Source organism: Phoenix dactylifera, chromosome 1 (genome assembly GCF_051530095.1).
Source record: "Phoenix dactylifera cultivar Ajwa chromosome 1, Ajwa_hap1_PhDact_Kaust_v1.1, whole genome shotgun sequence".
In the NCBI taxonomy this organism is placed as follows: domain Eukaryota; kingdom Viridiplantae; phylum Streptophyta; class Magnoliopsida; order Arecales; family Arecaceae; genus Phoenix; species Phoenix dactylifera.
In genome coordinates this window covers 6,714,409-6,740,158 of record NC_143190.1, presented here as the reverse complement: position 1 = coordinate 6,740,158, position 25,750 = coordinate 6,714,409, and the positions used below count along the sequence as shown (strand labels likewise).

Below are 25,750 nucleotides of genomic sequence, written 5' to 3'. Positions count from 1 at the left end.
TTCACTCGCCCGGTCGTTCGTCAAAATGTTATCTAACAATCGCGCGACGGTTTCGACTCTGGCCTCTGTTAAGCCTCAAAACCTCGGTTCCAAACCTCCTCCGTCTCTCTACTTGGGCTGCGGCCACCCAAGACCTACTGAGAGCAACTTGGAGAGGAGTGATGTCGTCTCTTTCTCCACCCTTCCGCTTTCCTTCTACTACTCGGCCCTCTTCCTCTGGTACTCCATCTCCGAGACCGTACCCCTTCATTTTGCTCCAGAGATCCACGGTAAGTCTCTCCAGTTGCTTCAATCTCCCGCAATCAAACCCTCCACTCTCTTCGTTTGTTTTTAGTAATCCGGTCGATATCTCCTTCCCTTCCTTCCATTCGCTTTTTTTTTTTCCACTGAAATATTTCTCTTTTTACACGCTTAACAGGTCCCATGGCCAGTGCTATTTCAATCACCGAGAACCACACCAAATTGGTTTTCTCGGTCTAGTGGCTGTAGAGTCATCGTTCCTCTCGCGTTCAGTTCAACATCTGGGAACTCTGATGGCCATGGGAAGCTATATATGGATGCGTTAATTGCTGCACGGAAGCTGTTTGATGCTTTTCCTCAGCCAGTCAAGAGCTTTCCATGGAGGAGAGCGTTGGTCATTTTTCAAAATCTCATCTTTGAGCTTGCTCGGGCCGTCTCAAAGTATCTCTGCGTTCCTCTTCTGGCTGTCACGTCTCTGAGCGAGATGTCTTACTGCGCTCATGAAAGAAAGATGGGTCTGATTCCAATCCCTTTTCTCATTGGCCTTGTTCTTGCTGGGGTCTTAAAGGATGCGGCTGTTGAGCTCTCTTCAGACCTCAAGGTTCGACTGATATCATGTCGCGCTATATCTATGTGCATTGTGTGAACTTCATTTTGGATTTTCAGTGTAGTAATGAGCTGTGATTTCTGTTAGCAGGAAGGTGGGTTCCCTTGGCATTTGCTTCTGATTGCGATCTTCTTTACGTTGCTCAAATTACCTGGACCATATTACCCATACTGGGGGCGTTTGTTCATTCCCCACTTTGCTAATGGTGGACTATGGAGGACTGTTTGGCTTGCTCTAATGTGGTATAGACAGCCTCATGTGGAACCTGGAGTTGCATCGAGGAACCTGTAGTTTGATGTCAGTTTTGTAGAGAAGATCAGTTGCCTCCTCTGTGTGAGATGTGTGGAGCAGGTATTCAAATTAATGAAAGGTTACCCATTTCTCCTTCCCTTTTCCCCTCCTAAGATAGAAGTGTATTTTGAATAGCTCATGCTAGTTGTATTGTTTTGGATATTATGAAAACATATTTATTTTTACCTCCATGATGTTCTGTCATATCTGCAAAATAGTGCCTCGGTTTATGAATTTGACATCTTTGTTTGCCAAGCAGTTAAAGATCAATGGATCCTTAAAACACAGGTAAAGGACTGCTTGCGTAGCTATAGATTTAAATTATTTTCACCGTGCATGCTAATTATCTTGAGTCTCTTGCAATTTTGATACTTAGTGATATTAGTAGAATGAAAATAGGTGGGAAACAGTAGAATTGCCTTATGAAACGTATTGTAAGAAAGTTTCTAAACATTGTCCAAGGCTCAAAGCAAAGTTCTATTGCACAAACTGGTTTTTCTGATGTTTTCTCGACCTATTCACCGCAACTTGCAAGCGTTTAGTATGGTATACACGTAGGTTGATTGGTGTTTTGCTCCAAGCAACATGTGCAGATATTTGCACAAATGTTCGTTACGTAGTTGATAAACACTAAATATTTCTTGGAATGCTAGATAGCAAGAACACGAACTAAATCTAATTAAGAAACTTGAAAATGTCTGTCTCGACTCTCTAGTACGGAAGTAACAGCTGATAATGCTATAAGTCAATTTTGCATGCAAGAGGAGGGTACGAGAATACAATGTGTTCAAATTTCATCCATGAAAAGGTTCTGAAAAGGTTCCTATTCTTCTGTGAAACTCAACTATAGTTGATCCTTTGGCCACCTAGGACTCGGCCAGTGAATCGGCTTCCAGTTGCTCTCTTCTGTTGGGTATGCATTAAAAGAATAGTTTAAAAAAAAGAGCCTCACAGCAAGACAACAGAAACCTCATCTATTTAAAAGATCATTTATTGCCTCCCAGATGTTTGCTTGAGCTTGACAAGGTGGGGGGATTCAGATGTTGGGGCTTGGCTTGTTTCTATTCTCTACCAAACAGTCTGCTTATTGTAGGAAAGGCATTTATTTTAACAAGGGACTTCAGTGGTGAAAATCCAAGGGCATAATAGCTGAGTGGTGTGGCCTACAGAAGGTACTATTTTATTATTGAGCTCACTATGCTTCAATGCAATACTTAAGGTCTTCAAAAGGTTGTTGATAGTGGGTTTCATCACTCTTAGTCTCATCTTTATGAAGCAAGGATCCATATTATTTAATTGATAAACAGAGAATTCATAGATCATAGTCATTGGTGGTTCTGTTTTTGACCTGTTATCACAAAGATGATCATTATCTAAATTTGATAAGTCAAGTTTCCTGGGTATTTTCCATGAGATTGTTTACCACTCATCAAGCATATTTCTTGCATGATCAGTTATACCTTGTGCCATTGGATACGAATACTTGGCATGGAGTGATATAATGTTTCTTTGTGCTGAAAAATAGAAGAATTAGTTTTCCTCCAAAAATGAAGCATAAGATTATGCTATAATCCTCATGCTAGTTTGCATCTTGATTCTGTAATTGAAGCATCTAAAGTTTTTCTTTGATCCTTTAAGATTTTTATATAGGACGATTCTTTGTCCATTTTTTCTTTTGTTTTTTGTGGTTTGGTCTCTGCATGGTTCTTTTGAAGGCGTTCTCAAGGGGATTGATTAAGGAATTTTAATGCTTGAGGCTTTCAAGGATATTATATATTAAAAATCACCACCCTATACCCCCGCTGCCCCCCCCCCCCAACAAAAAAAAGGGGGAAAGGCTTCCATTCACTCAAATTAGATGGCTTTTCTTGTATTTCTGTAGGGTTTTGCATTGATTAAGCCTTCAGATCAACATTTTATATTCTGCCATGGAGAGTATTTACATGAAGGGAGTTCCATTTGCAGATTTATAACATTAAAATATAAATGTGACTTAAGGAGTGGGTGGTTAGCTATCAAATTTTGAGATGATTTACCTCTTATTGGGTTCAAGAACTCCTATGGTGGGCGTTAAAAAAGAAAGCAGTCTCCTTTAGTTATGTTAATGTAATTAAGGACATGTATCATGGAGCGGTTACTAGTGTGAGGACAATTGGTGGTTATACTAGTAAGTTTTCAATCATAATAAGTTTGTACCAAAGATTTTTAGTTTTAGTGGATGAAACTAAAGTTGGTGTTAATTATAAGTTGAAATTATGGAGAAGTGCACTAAAATCCAAGGGTTTAGGTTAACTAGGACAAAGACAGAATACATAGAATATAGTTCTAGTAAAATTAAAAATAAAGATGAAGGTGGACGAAAATCTGGGGATTATGAAGTTCCTAAAGTGATTTCCCAGTTTTAGTATTTAGGAACGATTATTCTAAGAAGGGGAAGATTGAAGAGGATGTTATCCATAGGATTAAAGTAAGATGGATAAAATAGAGAAGTGCACTGGAATATTACGTAATTGTAGGATACTTACCAAGTTGAAGAAAATTTATAGGACAACCATGCAACTATTATGCTTTATGGTACAAAATTTTAGGCAGTCAAAAAACAACATCTGCACAATATTAATGTGGCTGAAATGAGAAAGTTTGAGATGGCTGTATGGTTATACAAGAAAAGATGGAATAAGAAATGAAAGTATTTGTAATAAGGTAGAGGTAGCACTAATCGAGGACAAATTGGGAGGACAGCTAAATAATTTGGACATATAGAACATAGACTGAGGGATGTACTAACACGAAGGAGTGATTTGATACATTTAGAAGGAAAGAGGGGCAAAGGTAGACCAGAATTACATGACATGAAGAGTATGGAAGGACTTGATCTTGCTACATCTTTCGGAGAGTATTGATCTAAACAAAGCCGAATGGAGAAAAAGGATTTATGTAGCTGACCCAACTAGTTTAGGATTAGGGCTTGGTTGAGTTGAGTTGGGTTCAAGAATTATCCTATCAATTCAACTCTCACCAACCTGCAATGTGAACCCATTTCATAAGAACTAGACCTTTGCATGTGCTTTGCATGCGGTTGTGAAAACCGAGAGTCATGATAAAGCAAAATTCCAAGAGTTGTAGCATGGAGCTTTTTATTTTTTTTCTTTTTTTGAGAGAGAGCTCCTTGAGAAAGGGGAACTACACATGAAATCAACCAATCTGGAGCTTTCTTTTGAAGAAAGAGAAAGTGAGTGCCTCTTGGAAAAGGAAACCGTTCATATATGGAATAAAATCTTAGTCGAACATAGGGTCTCTAGCATCGGGAAAAGAGGGCATGTGGTGTGCCTCCATTATCGGGAAATATATTGGAATAAGTGGAGTCCTAATTTAAGGTAGAGTCGAAATAGGAGATTCAAGAGACAGTGGGTAGGAGTGAAGGTGCCTGCAGAAAGTTATTTGATTTGGTAGCTTCATGTGGGCCAAAACAATAGTGAGTATTGAGAACTAGGTTTGATAGATTCTCGTTATTGATAAGATGTCTAGGATAGGGTATGGAAATGAGTTCGCAAAGAGATAGACTTAGGTTCACATGGGAAAGGTTGGGTGTGGTGGCTATACTTCCAGATCCTTCAGTTTGGGTGAAGAGTATTTGGGAGTGAAAGATTTTTTTTGGTTGATTCACAATGGCACAGATAAACTGTATTATGCAAATACCTTCTTTTAGTGAATCTACCGTAGCTCGCCATTAAAAATCTGAAGAGAAAAGAGGTGCTAAACTTCCAGTGACATCTCTGGAAACAAATGAAGAAGCAACTTACATATGGCTTGTATAACACACAGCTCCCTTTGCAATTTTTGGAACAACTGTTTGCTGATCAGTAAGGTGATATTTATTAATGTTAGCCCAACTGCTTTTGGTCCTCTAATCGGAATATCCTTGATTTGTGGGTTTCTTTTTTCATCTTGAATGTCCCATTGGGTCCTTTCAAATGTATTAATGGACTGAACCATTCTTCGTCTTAAAGTCTTTGATCCTCAAGATGTTTCTCCTTTGCTGTCAAGGCAAGCTTTAATTTGTCTGCTAAATGCTGTATTCGAGAAATTGAACTGTTCATAGAATTCCAAAGGTGACTTCATGATTTCCATAGCAGTCAAGACTGTTAATGTTCAGCTTATGTTTCAATACCTATTCTTGGCATACTTGCTCTCAGTTGTTCTGCTTTACCCGGTACATCGAGCACCTATTATTACTTTCTTTGTCAAATTCTTTTGCTCTGGTCTGCAGCCTCATCCATTGATTCTTTCAGAGGTAATTCTAATAATTCACCTGACAAAGGGGTTTCACTTATCTGTATCAGAAGGCAGACTGGGCTAAATCTATTAGCAAGTTAAAAATGTTCCCTAGCCATTTCTGAAAAGCAAAAGCAACCCTGATGTCTTTCTTTTGTGGCTGCAAACTCCAGACAAAATTTGTATTAGTTCTTTCAATATGTCTCGTTATGTAACTATGAACATTTGTATCTTGGAGATAATGCTTTCACTGGAAAGTGCTGAAACCACTTGTTAGCTGAAGTACATTAAAATGAAGGATCAATAACGAGGCCAGCAATGACCAGAAAAAATACACTCCATTTCATAACTGCTGGTTGGCATGGACACTTATTTGTAATGTCTTCTTCCATTTGCATGTAAGTAACAAGATATTAGAACGACATACACATCACTTCCTACTGTTTTTTTTGGAGAAGATCCCAAAACAATTTCACAAGGTTATACGGTTGCTTTGATAATCTAGAGGAAAAGAGAACCCATCATTATAAGCTACAAAAGGTGTTTATATCTGCAGAAATTATGTTGCAATTTAACATCAAGGACATGAGAATCAAATGGCATTCCTTCCATCAGCCTGATCTTGCTTTCCCACAGGAGGAAGACAAGAAATCCTTGCCACCTCAACTTAAAAACAATAAATAGACACAAAAGAGAGCCATCCGGTTAGATTCACAAAATGGATTCAAAATTCCAAATTAAAACAGACTACGGATATTTGTTTGGAAAAAATATACATAGTATATCTGATTGAAATTTATTTCTACACTGTAAAAAATGCAGGGTGTTTAGAGGTACTACATCAGAATCTTTTTTTTTTTTTTTTTTTTTTTGCTAATACGGGTGGATCATTACTGTCGGGTACGGATACACCCAATAAAGTCAAAAAATAGGATACCTCGGAGTGCCAAAGGCAACTCCCCATCTCCAGTCCACAATGTGCCTCCGGAATGGCGAGCTACAAATGCAGCCACCCAATCCGCAGCCCCATTGGCTTCACGGTAGATATGCTTGGCCTGAAAGGCCCCTCCATCCCTCGCCATAGCCCATATATCACGAAGCAGAGGGTGGTCACTACCATCACCCTTAGGATCCTCACGGATCCAACTGATAACGGTGGCAGAATCACCCTCTAGGGTGATAGACCTAGCCTGTAGCACGCACCGGGCATGTCGAAGGCCTGCCCAGGCAGCGCTCAGCTCCGCACTCGGAACCGAGGTATCAAATAAGTGACTGCCACTAGCGGCTACAACCCTAGCAAAAGGGTCCCGAATGACGAAACCCGCACCTCCCCTCGTGCCACCATCCAAGACTGACCCGTCAAAGTTGACCTTGAGGAAACTCGGGGGTGGGGGCTCCCAGGTGAAGAACACCGTGTGAGATGCTGCCGAAGCATGGTGGGGGCCCCAGATGTCCCGAGCTGTCAAGGTCCCTCCGGTGGTGGAGGCATAACACATCTCTGCCGCCTGACTACGGGCCCTCTCGACCACAAATCGCGGCGACATACAACGTTCACCAAATATACGAGCATTCCTGGCCAACCAGATCTGGTAGGCAGTGCAGCTCACTCGAGTCACCTCCTGACGAAGAGCCGGGGACACCGAGGCCTGGCGCATGGCCTGTAAGAACTGGTCCCTACAGATCCATACCGGCTGCGGGACCCCTGCCAGACGCCAAGTGTCCCTCGCCCTAGAGCACCGAAACAAGGCATGGTCGACCATCTCGGCCACACCGCAAACCCCACACTCGAGGGGGATCCTCAATCCTCGTCCACCTAGTACTGCTCTCGTTGGAAGACGGTCCCAGACCACCTTCCAGAGGAACAGCGCAACCCTCGGGAGGAGGCCCAATCGCCAGATCCAGGCACAATTAGGACCAGGTTCGTACTCCCGCCTAAGAATGCGAGAAAGGACGCTCATCCTGACTCTGGGGCTGGTCGAGAAATTCCACACACGTACGTCTGGTCCACCGCTCTGTGGCAGGGGGAGGGAGCGAATCCGCTCCGCCAGATGCTCCCCGAAGAAGCGGGCTAATCGAATCTCGTCCCAACCAGCCTCCCCGGGAATCATAAGATCACAGACCTGTAAACCCTCCCCAGCCTCAACACTAACAGTAGTCGGCCAGCGGCACAGGGGGAGGCCATCAACCCATGAGTCCCTGGTCACGTCGATGCTGCGGCCATCGCCTATCAGCCATCGAGTGTGATCCGACACCATGGGCACATATCTCGCAATCTCACGCCATAGAAAAGAACATCCCCGCCCTCCTCGAATCCCGCCCTCCCGGCCTACCCCCCCATAGCGAGCGGTCATAATCCGGCTCCAGAAGCCCTGCGGCTCCAGGATGAAGCGGGAGGCATGCCGGGCGAGGAGCAGCTCTCGTCTCTCCCGGAGAGACAACACCCCAAGGCCACCCTCCCTGAGGGGGAGGCAAATACTCTCCCATGCCACCAGGTGCACCCCACGGCCCCCACCAAGCGAGCCCCATAAGAAACCCCGAATCAGTCGCTCAATCTTTAGTAGGACGGATCTTGGTACCACCGTGCTAGTCATGAGATAGATAGGCATAGAGCCCAAAACAGATCTAATCAGCAAAACTCTACCCATCATAGATAGAGACGCTGCTCGCCAGCCCTCTAGCCTACTCTGGACCCGTTGCACCATCCCGGAGCATTCAGATACACGCAGTCTCCTACCTGTGATCGGAACACCCAGGTATGTCCAGGTCCCGTCCTGCTCAGGCATCTCCAGAATCCTCCGAATCTCACGTCGAACCCCGGGTGGCGAACTCGGGCTAAAGGAGATAGAGGATTTCTGGGCATTCACTCTCTGACCAGATGCATAGCAATAGGCGGCCAAAGCCCGCCTAATAGCCAGGGCATCTGCTACGCGGGCACGCGTCAGGAGTAGGCAGTCATCAGCAAATAGTAAGTGGGATATCGGCTGGGCCCCTAGAGCTGGGACGTAAGCCTCCAACTCTCCAGCGGCACATGCAGCCCGCAGCAATCGAGACAAAACATCAGAACAAATAATGAATAGGTACGGGGATAGCGGGCATCCCTGCCGAAGCCCCATAGTAGAACTAAAGAATGGGGACGGAGAGCCGTTGATCAAGATGGAGAACCGTGGACTCCGGACACACCCCATGACCCAACCAATCCAGGTCTCATGGAAACCCAGACTCTCCAAAGCTCGCCTAAGAAAACTCCACCTGATTCTATCGTAGGCTCGTTCCATATCCAGCTTGATAGCCATCAGGCTTCGACGCTTCGGGGCCCGTCGAAGATCCCACATAATCTCTTGGGCCACCATAACGTTATCGAAAATACTCCTACCTCCAACAAAAGCACCTTGCTCTTGACAAATAATGCCGGAGAGAAAGGGCTTCATACGATCCATCAGTATTCTTGCCACCACTTTGTACAAAGTAGTGCACAAACTAATCGGTCTAAAATGGCTCGGCTCAGATGCATCCGTTCGCTTAGGTATAAGCGTGACAAAAGTGGCCTTCCAGTCGTCAGGCATACCTGACCGACTAAAGAAACACAAGACCGCTTCTACCACTGCGAACCGAACGATACTCCAGTATCTCCGGAAAAAGAAAGGAGGGAAGCCATCTGGGCCCGGAGCCCTGTCCTCGCCCAATGCCCAGACAGCCTCTCGCACCTCCCCCTCCGTCACTGGTCGAACCAATAGTGCTTTCGCAGCCACCCCGATTTGGGATTCAGCTCTCGGGAGCAGGCCGGCGAAATCCGACCCACTATCCTCCGTCCAACGGGAGCGAAAGAACTCGAGTAGGATGTGGCTAATCGCCGAATCATCATCCACCCAATGGCCCCGCTCGTCCCGCAAGGAGCGAATGGTGTTCCTCTGCCTCCTAATAACTGTCGAGCGGTGAAAGAAACTAGTGTTCCGGTCACCCTCTCTGACCCACTGAATTCTGGATTTCTGTCTCCAGAAGATCTCATGTTGACGTAGGGTCGAGTGGTGGGTGGCGAGTAATCCCCGGAGGCTCACCATATCAGCCTCGGGGAGCACGCCCACCTGATCCTCCCTACTTTGGAGGTCAGCAATCGCAGCCTCCACATCCTCCAGCTTCCTAAAAATATCACCTACGACCTCCCGATTCCAGCGACGTAGCCGTCGCTTGGTCAATTCCAGTTTTCGTGAAACCCTCTGCATGGCGTCGCCGTGGACCGGCAGACCCCAAGCTCCCCGGACAATGTCCCAGGATTGAGGAAAGGATAGCCAGACTTTCTCGAAACGGAATGGGCTACGGTGACTCGAGCCTGATACCATCGAGAACAGCAAAGGACAATGATCCGAAGCAATCCGAGCAAGATGGCTGACCCTATAGGACGGGAATCAGAATCTATATTTAGAACATGGCTTTATGGTTGAGTTTATCTTATATTTGTCTGCCTATTGCTCGTTGTGACAGCCAGAGTCAAAGAATGTTAGTATAATACTTTATTCAGAAGATTGAGATTAGCTGGAGAAGTAGGCATAATTATTTTTCTCAATCCTGGACAAAGCCTTCTCAACTTAAAGGTATGCTTCAGTAACCCATGCTATCAAAAGGATAATTTCTAATCGTTCTTCTCATTGGTTTCCGTGTCTGAGCCAGAAGCATCCAAACAAGTACACATCTCCTCTCAAATCATGAAACGGCATGCCCAAATTTGCTCCAAAGTGTTCCCTAATGATGCTTCGCACTGGTAAATATAATAAGAGAGAGCACTTAGCTACAATGAGGTCTACTTGCCGTGTGTGATGGGTCCACCAAAATAGGCCACATTACATCATGCACAGCTTGGGAATGTGGAACTTTTCCAAAGGGCCACTCTGACCCCTGCGTGACGCTTGGACCTTCTTGGAGACCAAGTGCTTGTTGCCCACAAATTTCCACCTTAGTTAGCAATATTTAATTTAAAAAGTAAGGGACTATATCATCCTTTCATTAGGATTAACTTATCCAATGTTTTGGGGGCCATGATTCAAAGATGGATAGAAAGAATTTTTTAAATATGAGTCTCTCGGTATACTTGTAGGAAGGAAACCCTAGTACATTTCTTTGTTCTTGGTTATCCTTCTTCTTGCAGAAATTGGATATCAGAGTTATGCAGACCCATTTGAAGTCCTATTTTCTGGTTGCAAGGCCCGCCCTCTATCCCCCTTGTCTTGTTGATTGGAGATTGGAGTGGAGATTCTATAAATTTTCTTTAGAAGAAAGATAGTTGGAGCACTGCACTTATCTTTTTGTATTGAGACACACAACAATGGACAGATCGTCCCTTAAGAGACCCTATTTTGGGTGATAGTCAGAGATGGAGAGGCTTTCTAGGCCAAGCATATATTTAGAGAGGCTAACAGGGCTGCAGATTGGGTGGCTGCCTACATGGCCAGTCATTCCAGAAGTACCATGTGGGCTAAAGAGGGAGAGTTGCCATGAGCACTTCGCGATCTTTTATTTTCTGATTTTATTGGATGTATTCGTACACGTAGTGTATGAAATATCTGATTTAGCGCACAAAAAAAAAGAGAGACCTGTTTTATAATTATGAAATCGTGTTTGACTCACTTTAGCACCAAGTTTGCATTATCCATAAATCAGAAAACAACAAGCATGAAATTAACATATGTCGTGGGACAAAATTATCATCAGGGTGAGTAGATATGCAACAAAATTAAAGAATTAGGATAATTGGTATCACCAAATGTTTGCCTAGGGGAATGACATGTTCCACTTGCTATTTAAAGAGGTTTGATAATGTTTTTGCCATATGTGATGTGCTTATTAATAAGTTTATGAACTTGGAAAGAGCATTAATAATTTTGGCACGTTGATGCAGACTTGCAGTGGTTTAAATGCAAAGTTGCAAACAGTGAATTGGTGCAGTCGTTGGGCCAATGCCCCCAGCCGAGTCCATATTCACTGGTCCGTATGGCTTTTTGACAAAAGGAGCCCTTGAAAGTTGAAACAGAATAAAAGGGTAACAAAAAAAGAGAAGGGGGATGTGCGACCATCATTACGGATGTAGTGACATATGCTTGGCATTGTTAGGAAGAATAGAATGGATCTGATAGGAACTACCATCCGGAAATTGCTAGGAACCATTTGAGATAATGTCAATACAAATAATAAAGATTCAAGAGGTCCTGCTGACTTGCGCCGATGATTCGAATCAAAGAGAAGATGGATAATGTAATGGTGTTATGATAAACAGTTTGAGAAAACTTGTGGGAATCCCTAGCTTGATTTGAATTCATTACCATCTCTAAAATTTGGAATGTTGATCATAGGCATAGCAGCATTGTTGATTATTAGCTACTCCACTATAATGAAATGCATGCATTATTTTATTTCAAATGAAATAAACGGAATTTTCCATCAAAAAAAATCCTTTTTTTTTCTTTATTATCTAGTTTCGAGGGCGGCTATCGACTGATCAACTTGTGATGTTATAGGGTGAGACATCCCTCAAAGTTCAATCATCTAAATTAAAATTTTGTAATTTTTGTAGATAAAATATTTGTTCATCTACTTTAATTTATATGGTAAATTATTTGTGAGAATTGGAATACTAAAGGATAACTAGAATGAGAGTCATGTAAACTGAACAATGCTACAACTATTGTGGTTAGGGATAATTATGTGACATCTAGATTTTGAACATCATGTACTTGTTGTATCTGAATTAACTTGATGTCCAAACCGATCAGATTATGCTATGCCAGATGTTTACTTTTGGTATTCTCATCATACATGGATAAAAAAAAATGCAAAAAGAGATATCTTTTTGAAATTCATCATACACTATCTCAAGAAATTAAAAAATTATATGGCACATTATATTTTAACCATAATCAGTGGATGAAAGAAAGCAAGAAACAAGATAATCTTTTTTACATGACGAAAACATGTGGAACTACCTTTTTATTTATTATTTCTTATATACTTATTTAATAATTTCTCTATCAGATCTCAAGCATTCTCTAGGATAGTGTTTGGTGCAAAAATAAGCAAAAGGTGGAATAGGAATAGTTATTTTTGTTGAAACGGTAATTCATATATTTCATGTCCCCAAATTTTTTGAAATAACTCTAGAAAGAGGATTTTTTTTTGTCCATATATAAAGGAATCTGATAGATTATGCTCACTTTTCCTTGGAATGTTTGTGCTTGGTGTAAGTAGTTTGGTTGGAATAACTATTCCTTCCTAATTATTTTTTTTATAAATTATTTGTTAAGGATAAGGCTTAGCTTTGTTCTCCAACCAAATATTGCTTAGAGGTTTTCTATATATTATCTTATTTTAGCAAATTTACTTGAATTATCATCTTAGCCTGAAATGCTTCGTCACATGAAATAGAATTTTTTATAGTTACTAGAAAATCATATTTGTATCTGATAATTGGAAATTCATTGAGCAAGGAGTCAATAAATTGACTACAATATTGAGAATCCACATGTGAAAGATAGTCCCGCATTGGATGGTAAAAGAAAGAGGAGGAATTATATACTAGTTTGGCACAAAACTCGATGGCTTAACCTTTCAAACTCCTTGGTTCTGACTCTCTATCTCCTCAACAAGTGGTATCAAAGTTAATAGTGATGATCTCGAGCACGACTTTTGAAGTAACAAAGCGTGTCAGCATTAGATGGTTCTTAGAATGATGACATGTGGATTGCAACACATTATCGATGGGGCAAGTGAACTCAATAGAGCAAGGTTTTGGATTTGAGTGCAAGCTTGAAGCGGCAAGTGGACTCAATGGAGCATGACTTGAGTCGGAGTAGAAACTTGGACGTGGAATGTCTCTTGGAAGAGTTGGTTTGTAATATAGCAAGCGAACTTGAGTATAATTAAAGCATACATGATGATATACCTGAAAGAGTGCATAATAGGCCAAGTAGTCGATGTGGTGCACTAGAATGGAATCAGTTCAAGAGTAACGATTTACACGCAAAGGCGAGTTGTGAAGATCTGAGCTGTGTTCACATATGAAGATGACATTATTGGAAATCTGCAAGTGAGAAGGTAACTGCATATAGGATGCTATAAAAAATCGCCTACCAAAACACTTTTTTCGATCTCCATTCTATAAAAAAAATTGTTGGGGTAGATATATTAGTGAGGCTTAGAACTCAAATGATTTAAGCTTTTGTATCAAATTGGATTCCAACATATATGTCAAAATTCTTTGGTTTCAACTCCGCATCTCCCCAACATGCACTTTCGATAATTAGTAAGTATATTACTCTCTGTATCACAATAACAAGAAACATGAGTTTTTTTTAGAGGAAAAGGAAAATAAAAAGACAAATTACAGACTCATGCACAGCAATTGGAAGGAAAAGTGTGTACTCATCATGGAACGTAAAACATGAAAAGTTTTCACATCATGTTCATGAATAACCACTTAAATCATCAAAACACTCTCTCCTGTGACATCACAGTGGCCCATCTGATTAATTATTCATTGAATTCGTCCTCTTTATCATGGATCACTACTAATCAAGATACCCTCCTAGTGCATGGCACGTGCGAATGCGTGTATGTACGCATCAATGTCATGAATCATGATAGATGTGATGCCACATCCTAGAAATCATCATATCCATGATCTTTTGTTCCCCCCCACTTCCATCCGTCCATGATGCCATCATTCCTCGAGGAATTCGGTAGGCAAGTAGGGAGATTATTAAAGTGGGGGAATACGGGAAATTTTTGCAACGCTGAGGACAGCAATGTGGGGTTTTGTAAGCCGAGGGATGGCGTCGTGGGAGACTCGGTCATCTCAGCCTGAGTGGTGGTGGGCCCACAGATACGCTTTATTCCCTCTTGGGACGTAGAGCCAACGACCACTTTGGATTGTTTTGAAAATTCTCATGTTGGCTGTCTTCACTGATACGTGTCATTCCGCCGTCCATCAATCACCTCATCTCGGATCCTCCCCTTCTAGGTTTGGACTGCCTTTGACCGGCTATAGCCCGTAGGGCATTCTTAGGCTATGATGCTTATGGACTAGGTTGGCAATGGGTTGGGCTAACCCATTTACCTGTTAAGATCTCAAATTAAGAGAGTTGTCTCTGGTCCTCAGTCAATATGTTGAGCCAATCGGCACCTTCGACCTTTAATTTGATATTAAGTTTTGGTTTCCATTGTCATGAGTTGTCTTGCTAGATTAATTGCACCCTATGTTGGGTCTATAGATAAACAAGATACACTTTATTGGTATTTCTTTTCAAGACTTGCACTTTATTTCCACTATTTCTTTACAAATCTAAGTCGAGCCATTTAAGAACGTTGATTAAATAAACTTTGAAGAATTTCGAGGTTAGCTTACAATATACTGAGTGGATAAGCTTTTCTGTTAGTTCTTAATAACAATTGGGATCATTGGGCGATGAGATCAGCCGATGGATTATTCGAATTAAGAACATGCTACGAGCATGATGTCACATTCCAAGGGAAGATTCTTGGTGCATCTCATTTCTTTTATGTTCCTAGTTCAGAGAGCCCGAGGCTGATTCACAAAAATAGAGAAGCTAGCTAGCAATTGAAATGGGGTGATTAAACAAGGTTCCAACAAGATCTTCCTGCAAGAATGTTTTAGGGTTTGTTTCCTTAGCCACAAGGACACACCTTTAATCTAGCCTTGGTCGCTGTGCTTGGGTCGAAGCTCGAATATTGATCATGGGGTCCTCCCCATGCTAAAGAGGAGTATTCTCTCTGCCATATTCATCATTGCTGGATCTTTTGCTAGCTAAATTTTTTCCTCCACCCTGCCCAATAGTAGCCCTAGCATACACCGGTTTGTGGCCTATGGCATGATTCGCGGCCATCCTGTCAGGAGAACCTCCATTGGAGTTGCTGTCTCCAATTATCTATTCTGCTCATCCTGATTGAGGTGGACCCTCATTGGGAGGAGGAGGAGCTCACAACCCTCCATATTATTCCTTTCAAGGGCAGCTCCCCCCACCAATTTTAGCACAAGGTGTGGGCCACATAATAATCAACCAATATCATTGTTTTCATATGAATGCGAGAGAGAGAGAGAGAGAGAGAGAGAGAGACTATAAAGGCTATCATTTGGTCAGGGACCATCGAAATGGAAGGGGTAGGAGTAGGACTCCTTATCAATCGAATGCTATAGTAACTCTACTTGATAGGAGAATAAATGACAGTGGCTTCATGATGTGCCAAGCTTAATTAATTGCTAAGAACCACAGGGCTGCAATAATGCCAATCAAACTGAGTTTTGGATTGCTCTGGCTTGCCTAATTATAGGAGAGTGGAATTCAAATGAGACTTGTCTGAGCTCTTATTTATATTTTTCAAGCCCATAATGTGAAGTCCTGGCTCGTTTATGATAGCTTTGTTTGCTTCCCAGTGAAACCAGCTCAAATGAGCCAAGGCCAAACTGTTCATGGACAGGGCTGGCTTCATTTGCAGCCCTGTGCAAAAGGCTTCCTCCACCACCCCCGAAGCATCCATCTTTCTGCTTCTTGGACAGGATCTTTGTATTGGCACTCTTCATTTGAACCTTTTCTTTCCTCCTTGAATAAAGGAGAAAGCTACGAAAGGATTAAATGATGTAGAAGAAAAGGGTTAAAGAGACAACACCGCCCCCCAAGGCTCTCCTCAGTCCACAGTCCACAGTCCACAGTCCACGCACACCAACACAGCGCTCCCAGCCATACATGTGCGTGCGTGGAATGGCTCGGAACCCGAGCAAAGGTTCCGCTGCCGGCTGGTCAGGGGGCAAGCCCATCAATCTCCCCACCCACTAGAATTTAACTTTTTGCGTTTATGCATGTAGAAATATACGTTTTCCATGTTATGTCATGTCATGAACGGGCACTGACGTGCATGCATGGCCACCTTGTCTCGCCAGCCAGCCCATACGGACCCAAATATCCATCCAATCCAAACAACTCGAAACACCGTCACCTTAAAAGCCCTTGTTTAATATAACAAAAACAAAAAAGAAGAAGAAGAAGAAGAAGAAGAACGGAAGACGGAATCTTTCCTTCTGTCTTTCTCTCTTCTCCTGACCACAGTTGTAGAGTAAGTGGCATGGAATAGAGAAAGAAAGAGAAAGAAGAAAGAGCGGCACAGAGAGAGAGAGCCCAGTTCCCAAGGAGAAGAGGGCCTTTAGCGTTGGCCACTCTCTCTCTATTCTTCCATCTACCTCTCACTCTTTTTCTCTTTTGACGGAGACCGGGGGCCGGGCCTTGTGGACGAAAACACACACTGTGAACACTGTGGCTGGGCAGAGGCACGGGAGAGGGGGGAGTGGGGGGATTAAATGGTCGTTGTCGATCGGCCCCTGTCTCGCCGGGGCGGTCGGCCGGGGCAAACGCTGGCCCTGCCCTGGCTCCGGACGGCACGCGCGCTCAGAGAGAGGAGGAGAGAGGTGGGGTTTAGAGAGACGGGAGAGGGTCGTACAGAGCTGGCCACAGGAGAGGGTCGGCGTTGGAAACGGACAGGATCTACTGGGGCGCGCGTCCGCCATGTGTTTGGCTGTTCAGAGATTGCGGTGCACAGGAGTTGGATACTGAGTGGAGCCCACATGGGCTTCTGCTTCGAAAAATCCGGTCCCCTGAAGTGGTGGACTAGTCAACGTTTAGAATAACGGCTGTTTAGATGTCATAGAACGGTTTCAGTGGCCTCCTGCTGCATTATTATTATAACGGGCATAACTAACTGTTATAAGCTAATATAACTCTTATATCATGGAAACAACTATTATTTTACTTCCAGATAATCGAGTCTACTGTGGAACCTGAGAAATGTCGGAGTAAAATTACGAGAACTTCGTTTTGATGATGTAAATGATAAGTGTAGCTGCTAACAAGCAATCTGTAAATGGCCTTGCAGAGCAAAACCAGGTGTTGTAACGGGTTTCACTCAAACTGCATCCTTTTTGGTTTATAGCTTGCATTAGAAACCAAGTTTTGCTAATGCCATGTGAAAATCCATATTATGTTTTTTTTTTTTTTTGATGAAAAAAATCCATATTAGGTTGAGCATAGACTTCTGTTTAACGAATGCATTGAAGAGAGGGGTGCAAACCGGCACATATGATTGCCGTATGAAGAAGTGTTTGTCTTACAGAGCTCGCATGGCCATCCTAACTATGGGCATCCAATGTCTCCCATTACGTAATCCCTGCTTCAGTTCACAAGAAGTTGTTAGTGTCATAAAATAATGATGTTTAACTAAAAGCATCGTAAAAATTCATTCTAACTTGCCGACACTTTAAAGCATTGTCGGAATCCAATAATAAGTCGGCGCAATTTGGCGCGGTTTTTCTTTTAATGATGCTTCTTTCTAGCGTCGGCAAATTTCGTCGGGTTTAATAATTATTGTTGTAGTGATCCAAATCATTGAAATTTTAAGAAGCAAGGCTACATTTTTTATACAGTAGACACCAAAAATAATGTGGAAGATTTATTTCTCTTCACCAACTACCAAGTCCAATGTCTACACAAATTGTTACTCCATTAACATTTATCTCACCCATAACAACCTGATAAATCATCTCTAGGGACCCACTGTATGAAGTGTGGGCTGGTTTGTTCCTGTGTCCTAGTTAAACCCATATATTTCAAGATCCTAATTCATAAATTACTAGGTGAATTGGGTTAGATTGGAGTAGGATAAGAAAAATATGAGGATTAAAATTTATATAATTCAATACCAATACTCTTTTTTATTTATACTATATTTTTATTTTTTTTAGCAATAAGAAGGAGAACAAAGAAAGTTTTCCTACGCTACTGGGATTTATGATAAACTTTTCATAAAATGGTTTGGATTCATTAAGATGTATGAGATAAACAATATAGTAATATTCCTTAACATATTTAGAAAGAAAGAAAAGTGAGATTTAGTGCAGATAGAAATTGTTTAGCTCAATCTCATAAAGATTTGTCCATTGCTTATAACGAAGCAAATTGATATGTTTGGTGGAAATGGCTCCAGATCTTGTCGCCGATCTGCACAAGATTGCATGCATTAGAATATTGCATATATGATCAGCCTTGACAAATTATCTTATTTCATCAATTGCAACTTCGGCACTTGATATTTCCATGTGAAATATGTGCTGCTTATGTGCTTCAGCAAAGCAAAATCCATTTGCTAAGCTACCTAACATAAACAATTTCTTTTTAGATATTCAACTGCTATATATGGGAGATTCAAGCAGCCTTTGTCTCCAAATATCAATATCTGATGGAAGGTCATAAGATGGCATGCAGTGATAAATTAAGCATGAAAAAGAAAATGCACTAAAAGCAGTGCACAACAGTGGTAGTCTAAGTTTCTGGATTTTGGTACTTTGTTCAACTGTTAAAGCCTTTTAAGGAGCTTTCCCATTGACAGCAGAAGCCGACAGGCGCATTTGCAACGCACGACGAAATGCGCAGAGGCGGAAGGTGGAGGCTAAATCTTTGCCGTAAGTTCCGTCAGTGGGATTACGTCCTGCCCTTTAATTATGCTCACATTATTATATGAATGAATCACACATTTAATTAATGATGTTAGATAGACAGAGGAGTAGATAGAGGCATAGGGGACATTCTCCTTTACACGTATTTCAACGCAATGAGCCTTCCTTCCCCCGAGCCGTAATCATTGTCTTTGAAGTTTCAAGGACAATGTGTGTGTGTGTGTGTGTGAGAGAGAGAGAGAGAGAGAGACCACTAATTCTAAGTACCTTATCCTCTTGTTCTAATCCCACTATTCTTAGTTCCCACAACCAAAGTAGCTAATTTACTATATGTTATTGTATCCATTCGAAATCACAATTAACCAATAAGCTCTCTGAGTTATAGCTTAATGATGCTGCTTTAACTATACTAATAGCCTATTGCCAGACAAGACATGGCGTTCACATCTGTCTCTAGTCTCGAGACTATGACAAGATGCCCACTCTCTGCTAAACTTTTCTACAAAATCCAACACGTATGTTTACTGATTTCTTATCCTTCTAATACTTCTTTGAGGAATTTTTGCTAGTGAGTGTTGGCTACAATAAGATCACAACCGCAATTGGGAGCTAAGAGACCATCTCGGCTTCGCCATTATTTATTCTTTCAAAAATAATACAATAATGGATGCATTCCTACTTAGTTCTAATTCATCATAATTTGGTTTTATCTCTTAGCCTAATGGGAAGATGACCCTTCATGCATCCAAATAGAAAGTTTTCCTTTTTTTTGGGTGGAATTGATGATAGAACATACTCGCTGACTATGTCAAAGATATTAAGGTTCAGTATATATATATATATATATATATATATATGTATATCTATGTATCTATATATGTATATCTATATATGTATGTGTATATATATATATATATATATGTATGTATGTATATATATATGTATGTATGTATGTATGTATATATATATATATGTATGTATGTATGTATATATATATATATATATATATATATATATATATATATATATATATATATATATATATATATATATGTATGTATGTGTGTGTGTGTGTATATATATATATATATGTATCTATGTATATACATACATACATACATACATATATATATACATATATACATACATACATACATATATATATATATATATATATATATATATATATATATATATATATATATATATATATATATATATATGTATGTATGTATGTATATGTATGTATGTATGTGTATGTATGTATGTATGTATGTATGTATGTTATATGTATGTATGTATGTATGTATGTATGTATGTATGTATGTATGTATCTATATATGTATATATGTATGTATGTATATATATTAAGGTTGTATGTATCTTTATGCACATATGTACAATCAATCAAGGTGAAGTTTGGTAAGACCGATTAAGTTTGACACAATCAATCTTTATGGAGGCCGACTATGTTTGGCACAATCAATGGTCCTACAATAATTCTAACAGAAAGTATATCGATCATTTGTATACGTGGGTTCAACACCTTGAGAGGTTGTTACACATTGGAAGACAAAACTCAGCTGTTATGAATGTATGAATGTGCGGTGGTGATGATGACATAACTCATTTACAAAGGGCCAAGACAATCCCAATTGCACCGACCATGGGAATTTGCAGCATAGCTTTGGCAATCCAAAGGCACCAATCAATGCATCACATAATAAATGAGCCAGAGGCCCAGATTTTCTGTGTCGAGTTATTGTCGATCGCCAGTTGATGACTTCTTCTCTAAACCTATCGGTAGTCGAAAGCCAGGCACTTTGATGATTGCTACTACTGCTTCTGGATCATGAGAAGAGCATTTTGTCTGTGGCCAATCCATGATGTGATCCATTGACTGCAATATGGAATTCCTTGACATCTGAAGAAGCTTTCTTATCATGCTCCCTCTATTCTGATTGATCAGGGACGTAATTAATCACATGTTGCTCCTACATTCCCTCAACATAAACCGCCATTCTCTGATGGATTCCATCTAACAGAGTTCAATACTATTGCTTCAGGGTCCATCTCACCATTGCTCGTCCCCAAGTATATGAATAGTATATGCCTGTTAGTTGGCTGAACTGCTATGTGACGATAGTCTTCTAAGGCTACGGTTTGTGATAATCTTTTCAGAGCAAATATGGATAAAGATAATTAGGTAAGAAGTTAGCACAAAGTAACAGAAGATGAGAAGGCCATTACCTGCAAAAGTGGTGATCTAAGACAAAAACTTGCTCCAATAGATATCTCCCAAATCAGTTTCCAGTTCCCAAAACTGCTTTGGCTAATCGGACAAAGTGGTTTCTTTCTCCTTCTCTCTCTTCTTTTCCTCTATAAAAAGCTACCATAACTCCATTCCTCCACTCCTTTACTCCCTCCTCAACATCCCAGCAAACACCCAATCAACAAGCCCCACCCCATCTGATTACTTGCCAAAGGCCATTCCTGTTTCGACCTCCCCCACGCAGCAAACTACACTAAAAACACCCACTTTCTTTGGCCTTTCTCCCCTCTCAAATCTCCTCATCTTTTCTTCTTTTCCATCCTTTGTTGCGCCTCACACTCCTTTTCTCTTGACTAATTAGCCTAGATTTCAGGAGGCAGGGAACAAAATGATTCAAGAGTTGTTGGGTGGTGTGGTGGAGGAGCGGAAGATCTCCATCCCGGGAAGCCTTCTAATCGATCCATCCTCTTCCTCAACTTCCCTTTCCTCCACCTCCCTATCTTCTGCCTCATCCTCGCCTTCGGCCACCTCGGAGCCACATCAGAACCTGAGGTGCCCCCGGTGCGACTCCTCCAACACCAAATTCTGCTACTACAACAACTACAACCTCACCCAGCCCCGCCACTTCTGCAAGACCTGCCGCCGCTACTGGACCAAGGGCGGCGCTCTCCGCAATGTTCCCATCGGCGGTGGATGCCGCAAGGCCAAGGCTGCCCCAGTTATCGCAGCTGGGGCCAGCAAGTCAGGTGCCACCAAGGCGAAGCCTTCATCACCTGATCTCTTGGCAAGGTCAGGCATCAGCGGAGGGCTTGAGCATGAGCTCCCGTCGAGCCCGTTATTCTGGGCTTCGCCGCATACTTCACACTTGATGGCCTTGCTCAGGGCCACCACCGTCCACAACCCTAACCCTAACCCCCATTCAAGCTCCACACTCAGTTCTGTAAGAAATAAGGAGGATGGGGCCATGATGGGCACACACATGGCGGCCGACACGGTTGGTCATGCATTAAACTCACAAGGCCTGAGCTTGGACCCTTTAGGTCAGCTCCCAGTAGCGCCTTGTGGTTCCTTGTGGAGGAATGGCAACCAGTATGCATATCAGCAACAGCCGCAGACGCAGCCGCTGCAACAGCATAGCAACATGTTGTTGGGCGAAGTACCGAGCTCCGGAATCCAAGAGCTGTACCAAAGGTTCAAATCATCCGCAAATTACTGCAATGACCAGCTGCAGGCGGTCATGAGCAATGTGGGTTGTTTGGATTCTTCTTGTTCTTCAGCTACTACTGCTATGACAACAGCGACAACGACTGTGGGCACTGGTACTGCCACTTCGATCATGGAGCCGATCCCCCTCTCAGGAGGTGAATTCACTTACTGGAACCCAGCACTTACTTGGTCTGATCTGCCCACAACTAATGGTGCATTTCCCTAAGGATGCTTCTTCTCATACCTAAGTTAGATTAGTGGCTTTTGTTCGTGGGGTTGTTTTGACATTTGTGTTATGAGTTATAAACGCCGAGAGTAGTAGCAGAATATTTTGTTGTTGGTTGTGTTTTTCAGTGGTTTTATGTGTGTTTTCGTTTGTGGAAATGTACTGGTTATCAAGATCATGAACGAAGTTAAAGATAGTGTTTTCCTTTCACTCTCCTTTTTAGTGTTTTTGTTTGAGATACAAAGAAGTCATGTAGTTTATGGCACTCATGTGGCATCAGATATATTGTGCAGACAGAGAGAGCGACTCTTGATCAGGGTTTTATTTGTCTTGAGTGAAGTAAAGGGAAGATGATGGGAGGTAGTGCTTGGAGATTCCGTCTTCTTGTTGAGCAGTGTGAAAGTGGAGAGCCAAAGGGGAAAGAGCAGCCTTTGGAAGGACTGTGGCCGAAAACAGCAGGTGGATTCGATTCTCCACCCACCCAAAATTGCAGCCTTATGCTCGTGTCTGTGCGCGTGTGCGTGTGCTGTGTATGCTGTGTGTGTGTGAGAGGGAGGGAGGGAGGGAGCGAGGTTGCTGTCGACCTCCAATCACTTCATGACTCCCTCCTCGAAACTTGAAGCATATATTCCTCCCTCCTCTTAATTCGCAAAGCCATTAGGCGACATAACATCGAGAAGTATGCGTTGCATATGTCCGGGGTTTCCATGACAGGATGGAAATAAGCTTGGTTGTAGTGATCACAGATTTTCTCTGGTCTTATTTTCTTCCCTTTTTTCCTTGATGTAAGCAATTCCAATCAGATTAAATGTTCTTCTTCTTTTTTTTCCTTTTATCATCGGCTTATGCCATCTGAGGAAGTGTGTCTTTTACTTTTGTTACCCATTCTAGAGTTAGTATATGTCGCAAAGAATCACAAAGATAGGAGTTTTCTTTGCTAATTGGTCCACTAATAGAGCACCCAACACATGGTTGTCCTTGTTTAAGTCTTTTAGCTAAAGCTTGGTCGCATTTCTTTTTCTGGTTCAAGGCCAACTACATTACATTATAATAATCCAATGCATAAAACCTTCTCATCTGAGTGCATTATAATGATGAGACCGACAAAAACATTTGCCTGGACTGGACAAAACTACATGGGAAAATCTTCTATGCAGTTTTGTGATGCTGAAATGAAAGTCCACAAGAAGTTCAGAGAGAAGAAAGTAGAGAAAATGGAAGATGAAACAAGAGATATTGGGGATTTTCTCCTGTGACAATTTTCTTAGACCTGCCTTAGTAGCCAGAATATTATTCTTGATAAATCGGATATGGTACGAGCTCTGAGACCAGGTCAGAGTGCTAGATCCGACTCCAAGGACAGCCTTTTCGGACCCCAAACCTATTGGATGATGACAACCAAATATATGAGGGCACCAGCTACTTCATCTGCTTGCACATTACAAAGAGCAAATACTGCAATGCAAGCGAGTAATTGGGGTAGCCCAGTAGTCATATACCTCATGCTGGACATCTAAGGTTTGTCTTCAGATGTTTGTCCAGATTGAGACTTTGTATGGCGCAAAAACTCTGAAAAGAATAAGGAGATAACATGATATGAAACATGAGCTAATTAAAGATTGGGTGGGTAATGGAGATTTCTTATAATAATCAGACTAAGCTAATTTCAACTCATGACATTACAAGTTGGACAAAAGCATAGGTATGTCTTGCCATAGGCCGAACCTTGAGAAGTGAAGGACTGGCCCCCAAGCAAAAAAAAAAGAAAAAGGACTGGCCCAAGCCAACTAGAACAAGCTATAAAAACTTGTTGGTTGAAGACTTGATGCAGGGATGAGAGATCCTTATGATTTCTTTTATAATCGGGTTCTCGCTTTAGATTTCTTTTTTTCCCATGATGATCTCTTAGATTGGATTTACAATTATTTAGTAAGAGAAGAATTTCTTTTCAAAAGAGTAGATATTACTCCAAGGAATAAATATCATAAAGGGAATTTACTGAACTTACTTTCTTTAATGAATTATCTTTCTTGGCATCTTTGGACCATGGACATGGCCCGAATTTGGATTTAAACTATATAAGGCCTGGAATTTGCTGTCCGTTTTCTTTTATTCCTTTGTTGGTTTTTTTTTTATATTCTTGTCATGTTTTGTGCTATGGTCTCAGAATTTGGGTGGCTATTTCCACACGATTTCCTAGGATCGTCTTCTCCACTTTAATGTCTTCTACAAAAAAAATATAACAACATAAAAATATCTCTTCAACTTTTCACGATTTACACATACATCCAAATTTTTTTATTTTTTTCGATTAGAACCTAAAACTTAAGATTCGGTTGCAATGCACCTTAGCCACCCATCAGTGTTAGGATTCGTGGACACATGATTGCCATGCCATAACAACATATTTTTAAAATTTCAAAAATACCCTACCAAGTAAATTAGTAGGAAAGAAACAAAATATAATTCGGAGCCCTTCTTAAAATTCAACTGATGGGAGGAAACACAATTCAAATACTTTGTTATCTGTTTTCCTGTCTATTGCTCTGTTTTTCCTGATACGCCTGACAGTCCACTGATACGCCACTGTAGATGCTGATGTGGACTGTTGCAGGGAGCTGGAACTGAGCTGGAGCTTGCGTGGCAAAGGAAGAAGCTACCTAGCAACTGAATTCAGTTAGTTGGTTGAGTTAACTGAATTCAGTTGATGAATCTTGTATACACTATGAACAGTAGTAGTAAGTTTATAAATAGGGACTCGATGGGTGTAATGTAATCAGTTTTTTGGAATGAAATAAGAAACAAGTTTTCTCTTCTGCTATCACTTCTTCTATCTCTTGCGTGATCTAAATTCAGGAACCTTTCAGTTCTTGATAATCCACCTTTCTTGATCATCTGCAGCTTCTTAAACAAGAAGCTACTTACTTTGATATGCTTCTTTGGGTTGAAGCTACTTCATTTTGATATGGTATCAGAGCAAGTATCCATGGCTAATGCTGCAACAAACTCTGTTCATTCATCCTTTTCTTCAAGTGCTTCGGATGAACAATCAAGCCCATACTTCCTACACCATGGAGACAATCCAGGTACCATATTAGTCTCACAAACATTGTCTGGGGAGAACTACCCAAG

At 41.5% G+C, this 25,750-nt stretch overlaps 3 protein-coding genes across 3 annotated transcripts; 2 read left to right on the top strand and 1 right to left on the bottom strand.

The window, feature by feature from the left end:
* The first annotated feature begins 24 nt into the window (after positions 1-24).
* EMB1273 (embryo defective 1273) lies at positions 25-1,379 on the top strand. Its single transcript, XM_008794378.6, has 3 exons — positions 25-269; positions 419-841; positions 938-1,379. Exons 1-3 carry the CDS (start codon positions 162-164, stop codon positions 1,136-1,138), a joined length of 732 nt encoding a protein of 243 aa, XP_008792600.2. The 5' UTR covers positions 25-161; the 3' UTR covers positions 1,139-1,379.
* A 3,763-nt stretch (positions 1,380-5,142) lies between these two features.
* On the bottom strand, positions 5,143-8,850 carry LOC149768479 (uncharacterized). Its single transcript, XM_089930550.1, has 2 exons — positions 6,826-8,850; positions 5,143-5,211 (listed from the first exon to the last, which is right to left on the bottom strand). Exons 1-2 carry the CDS (start codon positions 8,848-8,850, stop codon positions 5,143-5,145), a joined length of 2,094 nt encoding a protein of 697 aa, XP_089786676.1.
* Positions 8,851-21,166: 12,316 nt separating this feature from the next.
* On the top strand, positions 21,167-22,828 carry LOC103709154 (uncharacterized). The gene has a single exon (XM_008794377.5). It carries the CDS (start codon positions 21,575-21,577, stop codon positions 22,616-22,618), a length of 1,044 nt encoding a protein of 347 aa, XP_008792599.1. The 5' UTR covers positions 21,167-21,574; the 3' UTR covers positions 22,619-22,828.
* The last annotated feature ends 2,922 nt before the right edge of the window (positions 22,829-25,750 follow it).